The 25,103-nt window shown below is 29.3% G+C and overlaps 2 protein-coding genes across 2 annotated transcripts; one reads left to right on the top strand and one right to left on the bottom strand.

Annotated features, from left to right (window-relative positions):
* Positions 1-6,035: 6,035 nt before the first annotated feature.
* Positions 6,036-12,685, top strand: LOC112601431. Its single transcript, XM_025349069.1, is given in 7 exon segments — positions 6,036-6,694; positions 10,263-10,524; positions 10,687-10,746; positions 11,297-11,365; positions 11,532-11,591; positions 12,183-12,345; positions 12,420-12,685. Coding segments are annotated over 7 exon segments (1,080 nt in total). The 5' UTR covers positions 6,036-6,348; the 3' UTR covers positions 12,540-12,685.
* A 2,618-nt stretch (positions 12,686-15,303) lies between these two features.
* Positions 15,304-21,752, bottom strand: LOC112601455 (zinc finger protein Xfin-like). Its single transcript, XM_025349098.1, has 2 exons — positions 21,594-21,752; positions 15,304-20,074 (listed from the first exon to the last, which is right to left on the bottom strand). The coding sequence occupies exon 2, from the start codon at positions 20,015-20,017 to the stop codon at positions 16,430-16,432; it is 3,588 nt and encodes a 1,195-aa protein (XP_025204883.1). The 5' UTR covers positions 20,018-20,074; positions 21,594-21,752; the 3' UTR covers positions 15,304-16,429.
* Between the last annotated feature and the right edge of the window lie 3,351 nt (positions 21,753-25,103).

Below are 25,103 nucleotides of genomic sequence, written 5' to 3'. Positions count from 1 at the left end.
TTGGATATGCATGTAGTTTTGATAAGAATGGTAGCGAATAATATTAAAGGCCTTTTAACGTTTGGATAAAATATTGTTTCCAATGCAATGAAAATAATAGTTCGTTGAATATTTTTTTTTCTATATTACATCCCATGTTTTCAATTCACTTTTTAATTAATTAAAGTACCTGGTAAATCAGTTGTAAACAATAATGTTGCATTTAACATTTTTGAAACGCCAATAATTATAAATACATTGACTTAATATTGTTACAATACTATACTTAGGTATTTTTAGTTTCAAATCTGTATTTTAATTTCAGTTAACAACGAATCTAGGTATGGATAATAAATAGACATTCTAAAATAACTCACAAGTCACAGGTGTATTTGATTCTTATGAAATATATAAGTGTTACGTTGTTTATTTGCTATTTTATGGTAGGTATCTAGGATTTAAATGTTAAATATGCATTAGCTAAATATTCTGATTTTTTAAAAACATCTTTTAAGTCTAAAGTCATTTTTCTTACGTTGATTTGTAAAAACAGCTAGAGCAGATTGTATTAAAAATTATGACTCAGATACATCAAAAGTTGAAGACTGTAGTTTTTTTGATAAAGGTAGTGTACAATTCATGGTATTTATTATAATAATTTGTAATTTCAATAAGAAATTAATATAGTTCGATAAGTTAATACTCCAGAAATAAAAAAAGTATAAAATACGATGAATGAGGGGGGCATGGGCCTATCATGCCCTCTTAAATACACTGGCACACTGCTATAATTTATAATTAATGAATAATAACTGCCTTTTAATTACGCACAAGGATTAACCGCATTGACAACAAGAAGAAAATAAAATATTCTAAAGAACGGTTATAGATTACTGCATCTCGATCTTAAATTTCAGATAATATCTTGAGTCTGAATCACATATTTGTGGTATAATTTATACCACTGACTTATACCTAAATAGTTCCATAATGTATTACAATTTACGGTCTTTTAATTGTAAGTATAATATGTCATACTAATAACACTCATAAGAATTTATAATTACATATTATGTAATAAATTGTAATATATTAATAACCATACGATACAAAAAATTAGTAGGTAACCTGCCTATAATAATTTATAGAATATATCTGTAAACTGTAGAAAAGTAGAAGTCTATGATTGCGATTAAATATGTTATATGTCTCTTTATAGTTATGACTTTTTGAGCAATGTCTCAATGAGCATCTTGGACATCTTGGTTCGTGCTTTTAAGTCACGAATAAAATTATTAAATTAATCAATTATTTACGGAGCAGCATTTGCGTTCTGGTTGGTCACACTGATATTTTTTGTATTTATATACGTATAGAATAATTTAATATTATACACATATACTTATTATTTTATCTATTGTTGCCCCAGAAGAAAACACCGACGTCATTGATAAATGATAAGCCGACTAGAAAAATCCTTATGCACAATTTGAAGTTGGACTTCGAACTAAAAATTAACTAATACTAATATTAATTGTGCAAACGTGTAAAATAAAACCGTGTAAATCGTATATCTACTTTAGTCTGTTGTATTCAGTTATCCAAGGATGAGTACTCTCACAGTGGGTAAGTGCATTTACTGGTTTAAAAATTGCATTATGTTTAATTCAGGTCAAAACACAAGAACTAATGGTTTATTAACAAACATTAATATCCATATATTTAACATATTAAAATGAATAGTTAAATTATTATGTATGTTGTTTTTATTAAATAATTTAAATTTCTATTTGCAATCGTTTCTAATAGTGTATTGACTAATATAAATAACTAATGTATTAGACATCTGTTTGAATCACCTAAAAAGAAGCTAATGATTTACTAAAATGTACTTTATTTATTACTTTTTTGATGATTTATTATCATAAAAATAATTTATCTAAAAACAATCGCATAATATTATTGGTATTTACTATTTAATTTGTGGTTCAATTTTATAACAATATGTATTTACGTTAGTAAGTTTTTTGTGATAAAGAAATACATTAAATGACCAATGTTATTAAATATTTACAACTTGCTTCAATTTATTTATAATTATGTTGAGTATAAACAAATATGAATTGTTATATCATCTATTATGACTATACACATTAAAAATAATTGTTGATAATTAATTTTTACTGTTTTGTGTTTAAAAAATTATTTAGGCACTTTATTTAATAAAAATCATATAGATATGTCTTGAACTTAAATATTATTATAATTTTCTATTTAAATAAAAACAATGGTTTATTTTAAATTCCAGTAATTTTTTTATTGAAATATTTTTTGAGTTAATAAAAAAAGATAAAAAATGATTATACATTAATACCCACCTAATTAATTTAATATTTAATTATAAGATATTGAAAATACTTATTGTAGTCTTAGTGAAAATAGGTACTATCATTATCACTAAGTTCTAGTAAAGATAAATCAGGAATACTTTAAAATAATAGTTAAAATAAGTATTATTTGAGCAATCAGAGAAATTCTTTTTTTTCTTTTTTTTTTATTAAGGCATTCCTAGCTAGAGTAGCTATCTAAGCCTATTTATAATATACATACAATTTTCTTGCTTACATAAGTGCGATATGAAATACTAAATATTAATTATTAATTAAGTTAAAAACTAGAATTTAGAGAAATTCTAAAATTATTTATTAGAAAGTAATACTTAGTTTTAATGTTATTAACTTTATTATAAAAATATGTATTTAATAATAAATAAAATTACACATACAAACTTGGTTATGGACATAAAATTATGATAACTGAGAAGTCCCTAATAATTATATATTTATTTGAATTATTTTGAGTTAAAAATAAAGCAATACCTGTTTATTTACCTATTAATTATAACCTATGGAGTATTAATATAGTATAAAAATAATTTTTTTTTAAATGTTTTGTTCTAATTTTTAATGTGAACTAAGGAATTTAAATACATTTTCTTCACTTGTGTAAGGTATGATTCTGATAGCAACTATTAGTATTTTATCAAATACATAAACTATGATAAAATGAAACAAATCTAAAAAAAATATGAGTGATTCATGATTTATTTTTAGTGCATGTTAATCTTATGAGTGAACAATAATTAAACATATCAAAAATTATGACAGATTAATATTTTAAGTACAAATCTATAACTACAGCAGTCAGCAGAAAGTTTAGATAAGTGTATGTCTAGTGCTGTTCTCCTTAATTTATTTTTTAAGTGCTGTTAAATAATAAAAATGGTAAAAAGTTAATGTTTAGTCATCACTCATTCGAACAATTAAACTCTCAAAAAGTCAAAAATTTAATACGGTTTTAATTTTAACTATTCGCCTATCCGCGTGTTCGTAATATGTTATTAATTCTATTTTCATTGAAAAGCGGAACTCGTAAACTTAATTCTTTTAACTTGACTTTAACAGAAAAAAAATTTGAATCAAAATTATTATTAAATAAGATCAAACATTTTTACACAAATTCATACTTTTCAATGATTTAAAAAATTTAATTTTTGTTTTATTTATTACGTTTCATTTTTTAGCAAGTTCTTTTAAAAAAAGGATAACACAGAAACACTTATAAAACATATTATAATCCTAGCAAACTGAGTAACTTCTCCCAATAATTAACATGATTGATTTTGAGTACTTAAATATTTTATTTATTGTTTATTTTTTGCCTTCGGGATTCTGTAATTCGTAACCTACCCAAAAAAACACAGACGCATAAAGTATTTTTTTTAATGATCACATAAATCCATATTTTAGAAATTACTATCCAGTACCTATTTTTTTGTGGAAGTTAGTTATACTTTTATTAGATCTTTAAATTTTTAGTAATTTAGAGAATTTTGATTACGTACCTATAACCAGTGATTATAATATAATACTACTTATTTTAAGAACCGATAGGTATAACCATTTAATATGTCCTTATAATATTGTAATAATACTCGCAATATGTTTATATAATTATAATTTATATTAATCGTATAAATCATATTGGTTTTAATTTTGTATAAATTAAATTGTTACATTTATTAACCTAATACATTTTGAATAGCTGTTTGAAATAATATGAAACCATTTTCAATATAATATATAAAAATCAAATTGATTTATATTTAATAATCTTAATTAGATATTTAATTGAAACTTCTTAATTTAATGAAAGTATGTTTTATATTTATCTGTAGTTACATAATTATTCAATATTAGTTATTAAAATATATTAATTATAAATAGATTTATGTAGACAAACAATCATCTTTTATCTGGTGTGATATTAATGTTAGTAGTGATAAATTTCAACAGCTTGAACTATATTTTTTTTAGTCATAACTTCTGTAAGGATCACGATTATTGATTAGATTATAGATTTTATTATCTTTTATTGTGATTAATATATAATATAATAAATAAAAAATAAAACATATAGTAAAACGTAAAACTATCAAATTATTAAAAAAAAAAAATATAAGACTTGTACTTATTTTGATTTTTAGTAGAGAAGCTATTATCTAAAATAATTATTGTCCAGAAATTCGATTTCATGGATAAATTAATTGGGTTTAGAATTCACTATCTTGGCCATGTTACTCAATAATTATTTCTCTTGGATATTGTCTTAACTTAAGAAGTACAAAAATCTTTTTATTTACCTACATTTTTTAAATAATTATAATAATTTTAACAGTTAAAAAAGTATTTCAAAAAACACCGATGAGATTTCAATAATACATTTTGTACTGTAAAACTACTTTTTAACGCAGTTTCGTTTGTTTTTCTCGGAGATGATTTATCGACGAAAACACAAGCTAAATTCGTTTTGCACGAATCTTATACTTGAAAAAATGTATACTATATAATTATATTCTATGGTTATCGACTATAAATTGGTATTTTTTTGGTTTATACTCGATTGCGCGAGTATATGGTACATATCTAAACTAGGCTTGCCAGATTTTAAAATCACCAAACCGGGATATCATATTAAAATAACTTTTTTTTTTTTTTTAGTATGTTAGTATAATTATATGGAAATAATAAACAGATAACATAATACGATAATCATGTAATAATGTAATGATATTATGTACAATATTATTCCATGTTTCGATATTAAATAATATAATGTTAAAGTTATTTTTGCTCGGCTTCCATTAACCGGGACAAAATTAATGACCGGCCGGGACACCGGGAAATGTTAAAACCGAGACTGTTCAGGTCAAACCTGGACGAATGGCAAGCCTAATCTAAACTATCGAATTATCAACATAATATTATATCAAAAATAATGTATTAAAATTATTTTACCAATCATCAATTTTGTTTTGATCGTGTACTTTTTACCGTACTGATAAACATAATTTAGAAAAAAAATGACGGTATTTACTATTTAGTCATTATAGCGCGCGTTTCGGTACAAACAATAACAAAACAGTTATGATAATATCATGTTGTTATCGCCTTTTATTATTGGGTTCAACCGCAAACGGCGTAGACTAAAATATAGTATTTAGTAAATACTCAAAATATTGTGTAGGTATAATGGATCAATAATTATTAATTATTCGATTTGAAAACATCTTAGTCGTGTCGTCATACATCGATATAATATTATTATGTGCTTGCGTGTTACCTCCTCCTAATCGATAAACGTGTAGGTATCTGGTATATTAGGTTTCACGGTTCCTACCCGACGTGTGACCCGACGAAAACAACTCGGACGATAATATTATTATGACGTGCGCACGACAAAAACGTTGAACCCACACGGATCCTGATGAACGATTTTGTTTACGTACGGTATTTCGTGGATTTCGGTTGGCAATAATGTCGTGTTATTAAAGTGGTTTTTTTCATCGGGCGACGTGAAAAATAACGCGTTCGATTGAGAGGGGATGATGATTCCGAGCACAAGCCGTACACGCCGTGCTAACGCGGGTGCCGGAGCGGAGTGATACGGAGCGAGAAAGAGAGAGAATAAAAAACAAAAATGCGAACAACGCCGCGCGGAGATGACTGCCGCCACTGCCGAACCGGTCTTCTCCGCGATAGTCTCTTGCCACAGTGCGCAGCCGGTGACGTGCCCACGTCGAACGTCGCGTGTCGTGTTTTCGCGTTTTCCGCGCCTCCTCCCTTCGCGCCCGACCGCTGCTGCAGAGTGCAGACACTAGCTGGACTACTTTCGTTCCTCGAGCGTCGCGCGCCAGCAATCCGACGACGACGGCGGCCGGTTGTTCCGTGTTTCGTTGCCGTCCGGAAAATGCGCGACGTCCACCGTCGTATCCGCCGCCGTTGGACGTAACCTAACCAATCCGACGGGATGGCCCGCGACGCAATCGTGCACGACGTCGACCTGCCGTCGTTGGAGTACGACGACGAGGAGACCGCTTACATGGCCACGGAGACGCCTAGTTTCGACGCGGACGACGCGACGCTGGGCAGCACGTTCGTCATCGTCGACGAGGACACCGTCTCCGACCCGGACGACGGGATCGGCGAAGAGGACGACGTTTCGCCGCTGGTGCATCGGCCGGCCACAGTCGCGGCCGCGGATTCGCGGTCGCCGTCCGCGGCCGGCGGCAAGGTCAAGTTCTTGGACAAGATCAAAGAGCACAAGAGCTACCAGAAGCTTTATGAGCGGTGATCGTAGGAAGTCGTGCTTCGGGGTTAGCCTCCCCACCCCTCATATCTCGGTTATCAACGCTGCGCGCAAGACACACGGTCGTCGTAGCCCCGTCACGTACTCGCTCGCATTCCATTTTTCCGCGCGTGCCGACGAATAATCGTCAATAATAATAATTATTATCGCGTTGTTTCCACTCGTGGCGCTATGACACCACCGCGACATACGAGGCCAGTGGCGTAGCCAAGGTGTGGGGTTTTGGGTGTTGTAACCCCCTCACCCAATTGATTATTTTGATATTTTTAATTCTTCAGTAAATCTGCGTTCGAAACACGAAGACTGTGGTCTGTGGACTATGGTAAATGAAATGTAGTTCAAATACTTTCACATTACACACAAAATAATTCTATAATTACTTATAATGCATATATTTTGAATGATCTTTCTTTTTTTTTTTTGGCGCTTTCTGTGTTTTGGCTCGCTACAATTTTCGACAAAAAGTCTATCCCTGGTACAAACCTTGACCACGTTCAAAAGTTCTGGCTACGCCACTGTATGTGGCTTTCTCCGAGTTTTCGTTGTTGTTTAAGTAACACACTTAAAATCTGTAAGACAGTAAGTCTCGACTGTGTACCGTGTCAACGGACGAAACTGCGTATATAATACTATATATACAACAGCCGCGGAGAACTGTTATTTGGTGTTTTGGTGGGGGTCGGTATGATATTGAAGGTGCTAGACGTTTTTTGTTCACTGAAATCGAATTAAAATTTTTTAATTTTATTTGATAACGTCGATTTTATAAGACATTACTTTAACTAAAACAACTTATCTTCGTAGCTCTATTTGCGAAATTGATAATAATTAATTTCAACAGGCAAGTAAACGAATGATAAACGATAGTTACACGTAACACTATTCGAGTATTTCGGATTCGTATAACAACAACGATAATCGATAATATTACAGTAAATTGTGCTGCATGCGTGATTATAATATATGCGTTCGGTCACTCGGGCAAAATCTTCAGATTAAAATTAATTTTTAATTTTCTTTATGTAGTGAAGAAACTATTTCGTATAATCATATTAATATATTGAAGTATTGAACTTTCTAAAGAATAATTTTTCCATATCTGTGAAATTATTTTAATCATGCCAATAATTTGAGTGTACTTTGAGTTTTGATAATTATGTGTGCGTTAAAATGATAGATTATTAAACGTCATATCAGTAGTTCGGATTTCGTTTACAATTATTTCTTATGATTGGGAAGAGTATCATCAAGTAATTTACAAAATATACAACTAAGACATTCGTTCCTACATTAATTACTGTCAGTAATATTGTAATAAAAAATAATCATAATTGGAAATAATTAATCATGCTTTTAAATTTTTATTTCTTTATGGGCATTGAACAGTATTTTATACATATTTCATATTATTGTAACATTTACACACTGATATAGTACCTAGTTTATATGCAAAGTCTGAAACGAATATAATTTATTGCCGTTAATAATTGCATAAATAATTTTATAAAAATTTAATATGTATAGTTAAATCTCGTGATCATAAAATGTATTCTTTTTATCATTGTTCCAACAAATAACGTAGTTATATATTTTTACTAACTATTCTATGTAAATTAATTTTATGTTTAAGTTACCGAAGTAGTTAAACCTCCTGGTTAAAAATATAAAGTATTATTATTTTATGCTTAAATTTTAGACGTTCAATTTCTATATTGCAACATGTGCGTTATTACTTACGATTTAATTATATATCCTGTATCTACTCTTATATTTAGTATATAATATAATGTTATATATTATATATGTATTTATTTTAAAATTAAAATAATATTTCTATTTTATGTTCAATCATAATAACAATAAATTTATATTGAATCTAATATTCTAATCTATTCTATTGTTTTAGTCACACTGTTTGTTTGTATACAAATAAATGTAAATTAAAACTTAATTGTAAGTGTACCTTGGCTTACATTGTTCTCACATACTTTGTAATGTTATGATATTTTTTATGATCGAATTATGATGATCTGACTTAAATAACGTACACTATTTTCGAATTCAGTTACGCATGTTTATTAGTTATTTATATATCCAGTTTTTACTTCGGTAATTATTATTTATAACACAAGTCGATAATTAACGCTTGATCAGATTGAATAATTTGCTGTTATTTTTGAAATAATTTTTTATTTAAGTTTAATATGTTTTTCGTGTCTTTAGATATTTTACCCTTCAAGTATATTGTTTTATCGTTAGTATGATCAGCTTTTAATTTTCATACGCGTATAGTAATCGTTGCATGTATTTTTTAAACTAACCTAGTTTTTGAATGAATTTTAACTATTGAAAAGCTCGAAAGCCTGTAGTATATAGGTATTAGGGCACATACATACATGTATAATTTACGTGATTTGCAGCCCCAATAACTATATTCCCAATTGCTCAAATATGTATCGTACTATCGTCTATACATCGTATTACCCGCGTTTCTTTCTTTTTTTTTATCTTTATATAATGTAATTTTTTATTCGATCAATACATTTCGCGTATTGCAGTAATGACAGGTTAGTTGATCATTATAGTTTGTGAATATGTGTTAACTTCAAACTAGTGTCGGTAAAAAAATAGTATTGATTTTATTTATTACCTATAATATTATTAATCGCAATGTATTATTCAAATAATTCAGGTAAAATTGAAAACTTGACACTCGTATTTACAAATTACATACACGGATATTACAGTTACTTATTTGCCGTTATGTCTACAGTAATTTATTGTTTTAATTTTTGTTTAATTTTTTGTCGATTTAATACGCTGTTTTGTGTAACGTCGTGTTTGGAAATCATTTAAACCATTGTAAATATTTACGTGCTCAGTAATCTAACCACCAATAGGCAATAACAATATAGTAATAATGCATGCATTTTGGTTACGGCTATCGTGTACTAGTTATTTGCTCCTTACTCGTGTATTTTCATGATGCATGCATTGATGTATTTATTCTAATGCCGACGTTTCGGATCCGTTGTGGGTTTCAAAGAAATTTTTCATCATATTAAGTTATTCGTTGATTTGTACCTTGTAATATCTTAAAAAATTAAAAAATAAACAAAAATAATATTAATGTATGAATGAATGTATGCGTTCTATATAATGTCGCGTACGGCATACTGTATTATCTTATATAGTATATAGTATGGTTAAAATTAATTATGATTATTGTAATATTACACGTAGCTACATAGACATTAATTTTATGAATTAGCTATATTCACGAGTAGGTACCTGATCTCAAGTTATTGAAACCCGTAAATATGATTTGCTTGGTGTCATTTAAAAATTTAAGTTATATCATGAAATGTTTACACATTGTGTACAATTAAGTATTACTTGGATTTGTGTAGGTTTTGTTTTGTCTCATTCACTATAAATCATAATATAATTAATATTATTAATTATTTACGTGTTTATTGTACCTCCTAACTAGCTTATTGTTCACGAATTATTTACTGTTGGTGAGACAATGTTATTGTGATAATGTTGTTTAAAATTATTTTTTCATGTTTTAGGTGAAGAACCACCAGTAATCATGTCGCCAGATTCAGGAATTAATGAATTACAAGGTCTTAGCCTTGAAGAACAGGAAAAGCAGAAAGAAGAATGGCAACAAGAGCTGAACAAGGTGGAAGAAGAAATTAAGACGTTACGTGAAGTGTTGGGTTCAAAGGTGAAAGCATCTCAAGAGCTTAGGCGTAAGCTTGGTTATACTGTTTGGCAAGAGATAAGTGAAGATGTATCACAGAGCTTACGAAATGTTAAAGAGTCAAATGTGTAAGTTCAGTAATGAATATTTTCCATCACACGTGCTGAAGTTTTTTTTTTATTTTGCTAGCTTTCAGTTTATTATTCTTATGATTTTATCCATTTTTCTATTATTATAAATATATGTTTTTTTTTTTTATTTTATTATTATTATTTTATATTTTTATATAGTTATCAAAATGTAGAAGACAAATTTAGCCAAATTGGAAAAGCTGTTGTTGACGCACCAATGTAAGTCTTCTGTACAAAGACAAGCATTTTCAAATTCCTAACGTTTATTTTATGTATCAGTGTTTTATTAACTGCCAAAATGAAAGATATCTTCAACACAGCTTCTAAATTAGTGCGATTAAAATTTGATTATTAATATAATTTAACTGTTAAAATAAAGCATCTATTAAATTTTTAGTTCATTTACATTACAGTACAAATTAGGTACTTAATCTTGCTTTTATAATTTTTGATAAAATACTATATCATAAATTATAATGAATAGTATGTTACAGTTTTAAAATTTCATATTATTTTTATTTTTCTTAAATTTAATAAATACTTTGTAACTATTGAAATCATACTTCAATAGTTTGTAGCAATGACATTGTTATTTGAAAGTATATGTAATTCATTATTGTAGTCATAAATCCTATACATTTATATTTAAAAATGTTATAACCAGACTTTTGAATCGCACTAATTAATTTTAGTTAACAATATTAAACTAAATTTGTATATTGTAATAATACATGATTTGGCAATGACAATATTGTATTTTCTTTACTAGATTCAACTTTTCTTTACCAGATTCAGACGACATGCGCACCCCAACCAGGAACATGGTTCTAAAACACTGGTATATAAAATCTACGTGTACATTCATGCATGTACTCTTGAGTTCTTTAGAAAAAAACATATTATGCTTTGTTTCAGTTCATTATTGAGTTGCTTGTAAATGTTTCTTATTTGCACTTTTGCTTTATCTTCTAATTAGTTATTTCTATTTTTGTAAAAACACTTAGTTATCAAAATGTAGAAGGCAGGGTTAAGCAGTTTGGAACAGCAGTCGCCGAAACGCCAATGTAAGTCTTAGCCTTATATTTGTAATGCATGAACACACAATATGATTTAGAATGTTATTTGTTTGAGTTTTGTATTTTGTTCTATGTTCAATCGTTAGATTTTATCTATATTTTTTTGTATGCATTAGATATTTAAAAATTACTTATTTTTCAATATTCAAGCCTTAAATTTAAAAATGATAAAACTAAAAATATGCCAATTATAGTATGTCTTTATTTTATGATTGTTCAAATCTTTCATAATAAAATCAGATTGTTTCAAATTTATTATTTCAGTGTGTGATATTGTCACCAAAACCTAACATTTCTATTTGGATTTTCAAGTTTTTCTAAATGTTTTTTTTTTTTTTACTTTAGGTTTATTTATTTTGTTTAATTGATTCTAAATTTCCAAACATTATTGTGTGTGTCAGACTTCTTAACTAATGCTTTAAGTGTTCTTTTTTAACCATCAAGATTTTCTCTAATATGCTAACTTCAATGACTTATAAACTATTTTTAGTAATTAATAATTACTAATGAAATGGTATGTAGCTTAACCCTTTGTCAATAGCCATTATAAATATTTTGAAATTATTGTGTTGTTATTAGCTATCAAAAAACCGAATCGGTTGTAAAAACAACTGCTGAGAAAGCTACTACAATATTTGGAGGATTTGGCAGTGGTCTTACAACCAAACTTGGTCAAATCAAGAATTCTGAATCATTCCGTTCTTTTGAAGAAAAAGTGGGTTCAGCTTTGGAAAATGTTAAGGTAATAATTATTATTAACAATATAAAGTACTATCAACTAAAATATATTAAATTATTGTATGTATTTATTTTTAGACAAAAGTGGCATCTAGATCTAACTCTATGCAGAACTTTGATGAGATATTGGAGGAAGAAACTCGTTTGGCAAATGAAGAAAAACGTTCACGAGAAGAACGTGAGGCAGCAACAAAATAAGTTTTTGTTATCATAAGTCATCTCTCTTGTACTTTGACATTTATCATAATTGTGCAATCTTGGTCACTTAAGTACAGATTTACCTTAAACTAGGCACTAAAAATTCAATTTCTCACAAATATTTTTCTCCTGAATTTAGTGTTGAATAAAATGTTTTTTATTATTATATTAAACATTTTATTCCATAATGTTTATCTTTGATTTGTGATTTTTAATAGTTATTAATCTTATTTATATAAATATAATATATATATATATATATTTATTTTTTTTGTAAAAAATAAACTTATGAGCGCTTTAATTCTGAAATATTAATTATATTTGTGCCTATACAACGATATTGTACACCATACACTTATTTTAAAAATATTCCAATTATTGTAATTAAATTAGATATTTTTTAGTTAAGTATTTATACAAATTAAACTATATTAATTATTATGTATTCAAAAGAGCATTTATCTATTTAATGGTTAATAACTACTAACTAGGTAAATTATAAAATCTCAGACAATTTAAAAAAAGATATTAATAATAATAAAAACAATTTTTTAACCTATGTTGGTTTAGACAAGTGTTTGATATCAATATTAATTCTTATAAGTTATAGTTTAAACCTTAAATATTATTCTACTTTAGACATACAAATATTTTTAATTAGTGTTTTTCAAATATTTAAGAATTAGGATCTAGTATAAATTTATAGTGTATAATCATGTCATATATGCCTTACAAAGGTTTGATGTCAATAACAGATGCATTTTTGTTATTGATTCCCAAACTGTCAAAAGAGTAAATATTGACACCTGCTAAGAATGCTTTTTTAAATTATTTTTTTTGTGAACACATTAACAAATATTCCACTAAAGATAATTTAATAGATCTCTCAGAATTTACACTTTAAGACTAAGGTTACTTTACTCTCAAACAATTGACCATGATAACAAGTACTGGAAGAGAAAGCAAGTATAATAGCATCTTGCAACCTTTTACAAAAGTGTTTTTCCACCTCAAACTCATTAGTATGTATTCTTGAAATTAAATGTTATAAGACAAGGGGCAAAAGTATTTTTAAAAAGAAAAATAAGTAAACTTTGGTTAAAATCCTAACCAAACTTTCTTATTACCCACATAGTTCTGAACCAGCCAAATCTAAATAAAAAATCAATACTCTAAAAACTAACACCAATGTTGAGGATTTCTTTAAAAAAAAAAATACATAATCTTAATAAATAATATGTATATTTTATAACTCAAAAAAAATTAAATTGATATTAATTTACTCAAAAAAAAAAAAAAAAAAAATGATTCATAGGTAGTTCACTCTTATTACACAAATAAATTAATGGATTTAAAATAATGCTGTAATACTTTGTAAAAATAAATATTGTATAAAACACATTTATAGATATCGTAATACACACTATTTTAGGGGTTGTTTAAAATAAACTGAAATACAATAAATTTAATCTTTTGAACAAAAACAAAACAATTAACCTTTAAAAACTTATCGTTAGCCACGACTTTCCACCACTCTTCTCAACCGTAAAGGTCTTGTTGTTGCTGTTGCCTTTTGTTGTTATTAAAATTTAGTTGACTTGATCTGCTTCTGATGTAATAATAATTTAAAGGTAATATAATATGATTTTTTTTAAGCCATTTATAAACAAGTCAGGGATAGGTGCAGAGACGAATTTAAGGCATTGCATACTATCTGGGCACACAAGGTGGCAACATTGTGTTGAATATTTATTTTATGTAATAAAATTAAATAATTTGGTAGGCATTCGTGCAGTATACCTACTACATACCAAAAAAGTTTACAAGTAAACTTTACTGTACCTATTTTATTAAATACAATTTTTCAAACTAAAACTTACTTAGGTAATATACTGCTGTTAAGTGATTATCATCATTGTCAACTATTTTATAATATTGTATAATAAAATATTGTCATACATCATTACTCATTATATATTATTTTTTACATCATCCCAGAAAACCAAATGAATTGAAATGAATATCTTGATAATAATAAATAATAATTCATAAATTAATAACAAATTTAACAGTGATATGTTATTAATATTTAACTATTTACATAATAATCATTAGGTCGGTTAAGATTAATAATTTATTTAATTTTTGTATAACTTGTTTTTTTTTTTAAATATTAACTTTTTTCTGGTAGGATTATTTATAAATCCTGCGACCTGCACACGAAAACAGGTTCAATAGATGCTGAAGAACAAACTGGTGTTGAATAATTGAAAGTTTTTTTTTATAGTATGAAAATTATTTAGTATTTTTAAAGATTTATTTTAATCATTAAAAAAGTAACCACATTCCAATTCAGCTTTTTTTATGATTTTATTGATTAATAGTTGCGATGAAAAACGATACATTTTTTTCATTTTCATCACTAGAATGTATTAAATTATTACTTATATAATTTTTAAAACTATTTACCTACTACGTCATGAAATAATTAAGTGTACATGGAAGATTATTTTAGAATTTACCCAATGTGCTGTAACTCCCATAAATGATTATCGAGTGAAATTATTGACCGAATATCAGCTGTTCCACATAAATTAAGTATTAGGTTAGATAAGAAACTTTTTAACTTTTCGCAAAAAATCTGTAATTTTCTAAAAGGCGATGGACTTAAATTTTTTCTTGAAAATATTGTTTCAATATTATCATAATTGTTGATGTATTAATGTACCTACGTATAATAATCTTTTAAAAACCTTTTGATATTGAACTATTTAAACGTGAAATTTTAAAATACAATTTTTGTCAATTTATTGATACGTAGGTACTCAATTGTAGCCATGTTGATAGTCAAGTTATCGACATTCAAAATATTAAAACTATTTCAATAAAAATATGATTTATATTTATGTATACAGATGAGTTTGGGATTAGGTTAGATTATACATTTTTTTTTTTTTTTATAATCCGACGTATAAACACAAACAATGTTTTAATTTTTAAATCTGATAAGAAGCTATTCGTTTCAGTATTATGGTTATAACACAAATTAGTTATCTGCGTTGGATGTTTGCGAGATGGAGACAAATGACAATGGATGCATGTGTTTATCAAGAAAATAAACTACAAATCAAAAACTAGGCAGAATAAATTTAAAATTTCATTAAAGTATTTGAGTATTTATAAATATAACGTATATTTATTTGTATAAAATATTTTAAATTCATAATGTGTATGGTTTACAATGAAAGTATATAAAGCTACGTATATTATTTCATAGGCTGTAGCAGAATATATCAGTACATGGTAACATAATATGCACAAAAAATTATATATTATAAAATAAATAAGAAGTTGTGAACAATATATACATGCAAGAAAAATACACTGATTCTGGAAAATATAGTATTCAATCCTAAAACGGTCTCTATATCATAGAATTATTGGTCAAAAATAATTTATTATAATTTTAACCGTAATCCCATATTAGTTATGGAAACAGATGTACATTTATTAATTTAATACCTAGTACTTATTTGCCTGGTGTAGCGGTTGAAGTAATCTTTTATTTTAGTTTTTTTCAATAAGTATAATGAAGTGGGTATTGAAAAATTCACATCTGTTTTCCGAGGACACCACACATGCAAGCACGGCCCCTGCGCCACGTAACTATAAATATCTATCTTCTTCCAAGTACCTATTGAGTTATTTACCTTTTATGTTGTTTTTTTCACCATTAAGAGGGCGTCAACAACCTCCCGAAATGGCAGGACACCTTTCACACGTATCCGGTGAACGGTTAACTTCAAAAGTGTCGACAGAAATCAGCGGCCAATTTATGTCACGGAAAAGGTACTCCCGTTGAATCGGGCCGTCGTCGTGTGGAATGAGTCCTAACCGTAATACATGTTGCTGTCGGACATCGCGATGGCGGTGACGGGTTGATTGAAGTGCTCGTTCATGGCGGTAACGGGCTGGCCAAACGACGACTGGCACACGGCGCATTCGCAAGGTCTGTCGCCGGCGTACTGAGGTATCCTATGGACGTCCGGGCCCGCGGCGTACTGAGATCTGTTTCTGCTGACGTCGGACGCGTACGCGTGTCCGAACGACTTGTCTACTGTGTGGTGTGCGGCCTTGTGGGCAATGAGACCCGACGATTGCGTGAACGATTTACTGCACTCGTCGCAGTTATATGGCTTTTCACCCGTGTGCGTCCGGTTGTGTGTGTTCAACGTCGACTGGCTGGCGAACGACTTGGGACAAATGCCGCATTTGAACGGTTTGTCTCGGGGAGGCGCGGGCGGGCGCTTGTTCGCCTCGGCCCCGGCCCCGTCGCCCGAATGATGGTTCCTCTTGTGCAGCACCAGCACGTACGATTGGGTGAACGACTGACAGCAAATGTCGCACACGAACGGCCGTTCGCCCGTGTGCGTCCTCCGGTGACGGACCATGTCGTTGCGCTTGACGAACGCTTTCTGACAGAAATCGCACTTGTGCGGCTTCTCGCCGGTATGAGCGCGCCGCTTGTGCGTCTTCATGCTGCTCAGCAACGCGAAAGTCATGTGGCACACGTCACAGGTGTACGGCTTTTCGCCAGTATGCGTGCGCCGGTGCGTTGTCAACGTCCCCAGTTGCAAAAACGTCTTCTGACATATGTCGCACTCGAACAGCTTCTCGCCGGTGTGCACCTTCTGGTGTTCCTTCAGATTGCACGAGTCGATGAACGACTTTTCGCACGTGTCACATTTGAATGGCTTCTCCCGGGTGTGTGTTCTCCGGTGTACTTTCAGTTTGTACGAGTCGTTGAACGGCCGTTGGCAAATATCGCATTCCAGTCGTTGACGTTCGCCACGTTTCTTTTTCTGTTTGACTACGTCATCGCTTTTTATCGTGGACGTCTTTTTCACTTTCACTGTGCTAGACCTGTGCACTTCCCTGATGTGTTTCAATAATAGAAAGCTTTCGTCATAAGCTTCTTTGCACTTGGCGCACTTGAACTTTTGCGGCAACATGTTTATGTCAATTTTCTCATTTTGGTTGTTGGGCACGGTTTGAGTGGGATAGTGGGCCACTACGTTTTGTATGGGTGGCTCTTCGATGGGCAGTTCATTTGTGACAAGAGATATATCAGGCTCGCTAGGATACCAGCCTGACCAATTGTCAGTGTAGTCATCTGCCTCCGATGTGTTTGGTAATTCGTATTGATCAGTTGTCCTTGGTTGAGCTATTGGTTCAGTCGTTGGACGTTCGATTGAGTTAATTGGCTGATGATGGTTCCAATGTGTTCGCTTATGAACTATTAAACTAGAAGATTGAGTGTATGCTTTGGGACAAAGATCACATTGGTAAGGTTTCTCTCCAGTATGAGTGCGTCGGTGAGATACTAGTATTGATGAATAAGCGAATGCTTTCGGACAATAGTCACACTGAAATGGTTTTTCACCTGTGTGTATTCGTTTATGCCTGGCTAGTACTGACAAACCCGTGAAAGTCTTATTACAAATTTCACATTGAAATTGATCTTGTCCATTATGTTTGGCTGTATGTCTAGTCATTCCATTTACACTAGCAAACGACTTAAAACAAATATGACATTTAAAAGGCTTATCAGCGTTATTCGTTCGCTTTTCTTTAATTCCGTTTGCAAATGGTTTCGTCCATTCCGGTACACCATCATGTGTACCCTTGTGACGATCTAAACTAGCTTTTTTGGCAAATGCTTTTTGGCAGACTTCACATACATATGGTTTGTAACCAGAGTGTAATATTTTATGTTTCCGTAAACTATTAGCAAGTGTGAACAATTTGTGGCAAATGTCGCATTTATATGGCCTTTCTTGAGTGTGAGTTTTCTTGTGATCTGACAAATTTGAAGAATGAGCAAATGTCTTTTGACATAAATTACAATGAAATGGTTTTACACCAGTGTGAATTCTTTTATGTATATTTAGCTTTGATTTTTGAGCAAATGCTTTTGGACATAAATCACATTTGAATGGCCTTTCTCCTGTATGCATTCTCTTATGCACAATCAAGGTACTAGACAAAGAAAATGATTTTTGACATATATGGCATTTAAATGGTTTTTCACGGGTATGTGTTCGTTGGTGTTCAATCAATTTATGTCTGGATGAATAAGGGAAAGTCTTATGGCATACATCACAATCTAACCACCGACCTTCAGGTCTTTTGATGGGTATAACATTATTGTCCAATGAAATACTTACACTATTTATTGTATTCATACTATCAATATTTTCTCTCCCATTATAAACAGGTTGCATAAATGGTACGGAAAGTTCATTAGTACTTTGAATTGGATCTTTAGTGTTATTAGGATCCGTTTCACTTTGAAACCAATTTGACCAACTGTAACTAAAATCTCCAACTGATTGTGTAGGAACACTAGTGTCCCATAGACCTGTTGTAGACGTTGTAGGTATTTCTGAAAAAATATTTTTCTGCATAGTGTTTTGAGTATTTGAAATCTGTTGTACATTTAGAACATGTAGAGGCATATGAGGTATTTCTCCTGTATGAGTTCGTTTGTGTGCTATTAAACTAGCTGAATTAGTAAATGATCGTTCGCATGTATCACATGCAAATGGTCTTTCACCCGTGTGGTTTCTTTTATGAATGATCAAGCCAGATGACTGTGTAAAAGATTTATCACACAAGTCACAATGAAATGGTTTGACACCTGTATGGGTTCGCAAATGCCGCTCCAAGTCACCACTCTTTACAAATGCTTTTGAACAAAAAATACATTTGTGAGGTTTATCACCTGTATGTGTTCTTTTGTGTGCATTTAAACTACTTGATAAAGAAAACATTTTTTGACATATATCACATTTATATGGCTGTTCACCAGTATGTGTACGTGTGTGTGCCACTAACGTTCCAGATGTAGCAAAACATTTTTGACAAAATTTACATTTAAATGGTTTTTCTCCCGAATGAGTTCTTTTATGGTTTATTAAAATATGAGAATGAGAAAAGGCTTTTTGACAAATATCACAGCTATAAGGTTTTATGCCAGTATGAGTTTTTTCATGATTTTTCAAACTGTAAGAATTAGAAAAACCTCTATGACAAGTTTCACAACGAAATGGTTTCACACCACTATGTGTTTGAATATGTTGAATCAATTTTGTCTTGTTTGTAAAAGATTTTGAACAAAGTTCACATTGGTGATGTTTAAACTGAAAATAAGATTCATTTTTTGATAAACCTGGTAATTTCTTAATAATAGGAACTACTTTATCAGTATCTACACATTTTCCCGCACAATTTGATAATTTCAGATGTTTCTCTATTTGTATTCGTTTGTAGAACACAGCCTTACATTTATAACATATATATTTTACTGGAAAATTAGTTTCTACTTCAGCTTCATCCATTTCAATTTGTTTGGACTTAATTGAATTTAGATACAATTCATTTTCGACCACTGTTGTTTTTGCAAGGAGTTCAGTCATTTTGTTTGTAAGTAGTATTTATTTTGACCACCAAATTGATCCTCTTCATTCAAATAGCTAAAACAATAAAACAATAACTATAAAATATTGATATTTAATTATTTTAATTGATATACCATGTTTGATAAAATTATATTACCATCAGATTTTAAAATCTATGCTAATAGAGCATCACATTAGATAACTAAATAAATAGTATTTAAAAAAATCTAGGTGTGCGCATAAGAATATCAGGGTGTGCTTCAGCTGCCTTTGACTGCTCCGGTTACATTAAGAAGCTCAATTAAGGCCACTGAATAATACTTCATAAAATTGCAGTGATGAGGTAAAATTTTAATTTCATAACTTTCTCCAAAGAAAGTAAAGCCGATATAAAAAATTGAAAACTTATGAAAACATCAACTAATTCACCATCAAAAGCAATAATTTAAATAAAAAATTGATTGTCTGCAAGCAAATAAAATTTATCCTCAGGTCATGATTTTGCAACCCCTGATATAAAATAAGTAAATAGTATAATATACTATACTAATAGAAATAAAAATATGAAATAAAATATAATATTATTATTATATTATTATTTATTCATTATTAATTGTAATGGGTATGAACTACTCATTTTATATTTAACATAATAATATAGAACTTATAATAAGTACTTTTTTTGGGGCATTACTGCATTAGTAGAAGAAAATATGTTGATAAAATGTCTATACCATATCACCTAAAACCCTAAGTACATCATGTATTTAAAATTTTAATAAAGTTGGAAATCAATCTATATTATTAATATATTTTATTTTAATCGAAAAAATTATATAAAAAACAAACAAGTAATATTAACCTAAGTTACCTAACAATATTTTTATTAAGTTACTTATTCTAAATGAATAATAAATATTATATTAAAATCTGTACCAACATGAATTAAAAAAAAAAAAAAAAAACTAGAAGAGGGATGCAAAATTATAAAATATTTTGCATACCTAAAGATTAAAATATCTTATTGATTAGGATATAATTATTAAGGGTTCATTAAAATATTTTTAAATCAAGCACCAACTATAATAACAAATTTTATGAAAAATATGTAAAATTAATAATTAAAGATGGTTTGATTTAATCATCACTTAAATAAATTTTGATTTAAAATATACCAACCGATAAAACAAATATAATATAAAAAAAAAAATGTAATTGTGTAAATAAGAAATTGCATCAAAATTTAAAATTAAATGTGTATGATTTATGTTTTATAAGTAATTATTAAGTATCCATCATTTTAATATAATTGTAGGTGTATTTACATTAGTAAAGGTAATAAATTAATTCATGATAATTAAATTATCATAAAATTTTAAACTTTTTAAGCATTTTTTTTTTTTTTTTTCATAAAGTAGTATTTTTACATCAAGCAATAAACATATCAATAATTTGAATTAATTTTAGTATTAATTTCAGAAGTACAGGTAAGAATACAATTTGATAAATTTAATATTATAACAGATTAGAACTGTAGTTAAGTATAATTAAGATATTATGATGATTATAATAAGAAATTATTAAAAATATTTACTTGTATCTGATAGCTGATTGATTTCACTGGAAAAACAATCTAATACTGTGGATGACAATATCGGTGGCCAAAAATAAGCATTGAGCACTATTAAACATTTTATTATTATTTTTGTTTAGAAAAAAATAAACAAACAAAACAAAATCATTATTTTGTCGATAATTAATCAATAAGTGTTTTTGTAAAATATTAAAACAAAAACAAAAAATTGTTATTTACAATATTACACCTTATCAACAGTTTATTATCATTAGATAAATACTGATAGTAGCCAAAATTGAACGGTCATAACAAACGCGGTGAATGGTATCACTTGGTACATAAGCATATTTTAAAATATTATTGACATAGATAATATAAGATCATATTATCTATTATTTATGACCATTGACCGGAAATAAACAGTTAAAATATTTGTCATGGGCTAGTGTATGCAGCATGCAGTCGTTTCAACTTTCGTTCTCTAGTCTATACCAAAAGTTGAGTTGTCGGACGTTTCGTCTCCGTCATTTATACAATGGGACATTTGTTCCCCGGAAGTTATTAATAAAAGACATTTGGTCCCCAGGAGTTATAAGCCACAGGACGTTTAGTCCCCAGCGTATTTTGATTTAAGCCTAAACTCTATACTCTAATACTCTAATACTCTATAGGACGTTTTTATATTGACAATAAACACATTTATTTTCAATCGACAATTTTATTTAACGTTCAAGTAATAATAAAATAAATAATAGTACACATTAAAAAAAAAAAAAAAATGAAATTTTTTGATAATTAAATAATATACATTTAATTGGGCGATTCACATTTCACTCAATGTAAAATACTCAATAGTTTTTATTTTTCGTAATTTTATTACAGATAAGGAAATTTAATTTGTTTGAGATATCGATAGTTTCGATTATTCGAGGTTAGAGTTAGGTTTAGCCGTTTAGGTACCGATAGAATCGATCGAGTTACGATGAAGCTACGCTTCATATTCATCGTTCGATATCGTTGCCTACACAATAATTTCAGTCACCCGTGAGTAACATTTTGCGTACATTTTTTGAAGTATTATCTCAAAGGTTAAAACGAGTTGATTAAAATTTAAAACTCATTGTTTTTTGACTCATTTAAAATACCAAGCATACAAATGTAATGCAAATAAAACTCTTTAAACGGCAATTAGTGTGCGGAAATAATTTGATGATCGCATACCTAGTAGTTAGTCATTTATAATAATTTAAATTTTCCATAAATGTTTCAAAACTGCGTTTAGGTACGTTTGTTGTAGATCGATGATTAATATCCGATCAGTGCGTTTGCAACGTAAGTACATAAAAACTAAACAATAGACAATGTCGATTATCGACACATATTAGTTATTAAGTACATACATAATATACCTACTATAACGATTTACGATAGAGTTAACGCAATAGTATTCTACTGTATTCGTGTAATTAGTGTACCTGTGCGAAGTGCGAGCAGGCGAATCTATGCGCGGGAACAATGCTACAAATAAGTAGGTATAGGTACACAATAGTCAATAATAATATCTTGTGACTTGACGCGATCGTAAACAGTTTTTAAAATTGTTTATATTCTTGTCGTTAATTCTTTCGAAACTCAATATTTTCAATACATAAAATAGCGATGCACAGCCAAGGCCATCGCACTCGTGGCTTTAAAATCGAATTCACAGATAATCCGACACGCGAGGACGTGCAACTCGAAGCCAGAGATGGATTTTTCATTATAGGCACTGTAGGCAGCTGCCTAGAGCGGCAAATGTTGTAGTGTCTTAATAAAAACCATCAAACTTATAACAAAAAAAAAAAAAAAAAATTAAAAATTAATTACTTTATATTTACGAAAAATGATTAATTATGTGTGTATTTATTTTATATTTTTCTATAACATAATATATGGTATACGGTTGTGGCAATAACTTGTTCAGTTGTTCACGGGGCGGCAAATTTTTGGTGCCTATAGCCGTAAAAAAGATAAATCCACCTCTGCTCGAAGCTATTATTTTAAAGCCGGGTTCGTACGGGGATTTGTTGGCTTACAAAGAACGAACGTTTTTTTTTTTGCTTACTTATAACTCGGGTTGCCATTGGTTACGCAAAACTGAGCAGTAGACTATAATAGTTTATTATATAATTTATTATTTAATATTTGATCAAAACCACTGGAATGACTGTAAAAATATACACGTCGTATTCGTTTGACGGAGTTTGAGACGGTGTAAATCCACTGGCGTTATTTAATATTATTGTCACGGGCGACGCCGCGTGGCCGCGTGGGATAGGCTATAATTATAGTACAAAGTAGATCTTACACTTAGACCTATGTTATACATTATAATTATTGTAATTAATATTACATACTATAGGTAATTAAAATATAGTAATAATAATAATTATAATTACGAAATCCATCTGTGCTTTAACGGATTCTGCAGCCTGCAGAACACACGACACACACACGCAGTGGCTTATTTTTTAATTTTTCTGAGGGGTCTACAGTTAATACGTAATTATTAATATAAACTATGATAGTTCATAACAGTTTTTCTGTACGCATTATTAAACCTAACAAACACGACGGCTATACCTATATATATATATATATATACGATTGTACAACATCAGCAGGACTATTCCACATTTTCACTCGTTCTATGAGTAGAATAAAATATTATAGACATGACCACATAGACGCCAAACGCATTTACATATTTACACCATAATATTTTCGTAGAGTCTTCGTGTTTATTATGCATGATGAAATAAACGCTAAATACTTTGTTATTCAAAGTTCGCGACTACATGAAAAAATATTATGTATACCTACATCACACTCGAGCCTTGACATATTAATGTTAAATAATTAAAATATAATCGTAATTTTCTCGTATTATGCAAACTTAGAAACTTAACGTCCGTGTTTTTATATTATTAATACAATATTTATAATATATAGAATTTTAGCTCAAACAATTGCAATTTAGGGCCATAAGGGCATGGTGTGGCGTAGTGTTTGGACGCAGTCACTGAATGGTGCTAATGACCATAAGTTGCCAAAGCATATTAAAGTTAAAAAAAGTTGTAATATAACATTAATACAATATAGATTAAATTTCAAAATCAATATTTATCTTTCGACGAAATGCAGATAGAAGATCTATATTAAAAGGCCTTACAACAACAATAATTTTGATTTTCTCTATTACCCACATTCTAGATATCTACTCTAATAGTATAGGACATGGGTTATAAAAAGAATATTTTTTGCTCTAAAAAGAATTAAAACTATTTGCGAAACGCTACCGCTGAAGATAGACTAATCGGTTGAGCGTGCTTAGTGTACCTATACATAGAAATATTCATGTCGGTCTTGAGGAAGTAATCAATCGTTCTTATACAAAAAAAAAAAAAAATAGAAATTTAGAGTTTGTACTATAAAATTGAATTTTATTTTATATTATTATGTATTATGCGTATTCAAATAATAATTTTA

This window comes from Melanaphis sacchari, unplaced genomic scaffold, assembly GCF_002803265.2.
Source record: "Melanaphis sacchari strain LSU unplaced genomic scaffold, SCAv2.0 Contig78_pilon_pilon, whole genome shotgun sequence".
NCBI classification, from domain to species: Eukaryota; Metazoa; Arthropoda; class Insecta; order Hemiptera; family Aphididae; genus Melanaphis; species Melanaphis sacchari.
Note: the sequence above shows the minus strand (reverse complement) of the source record. Positions and strands in the feature narration are given on the sequence as shown.

Bases quoted from the DNA above. Each gene is read 5' to 3' on its own strand.
- LOC112601455 (XM_025349098.1), bottom strand. From the start codon at position 20,017: ATGACTGAACTCCTTGCAAAAACAACAGTGGTCGAAAATGAATTGTAT.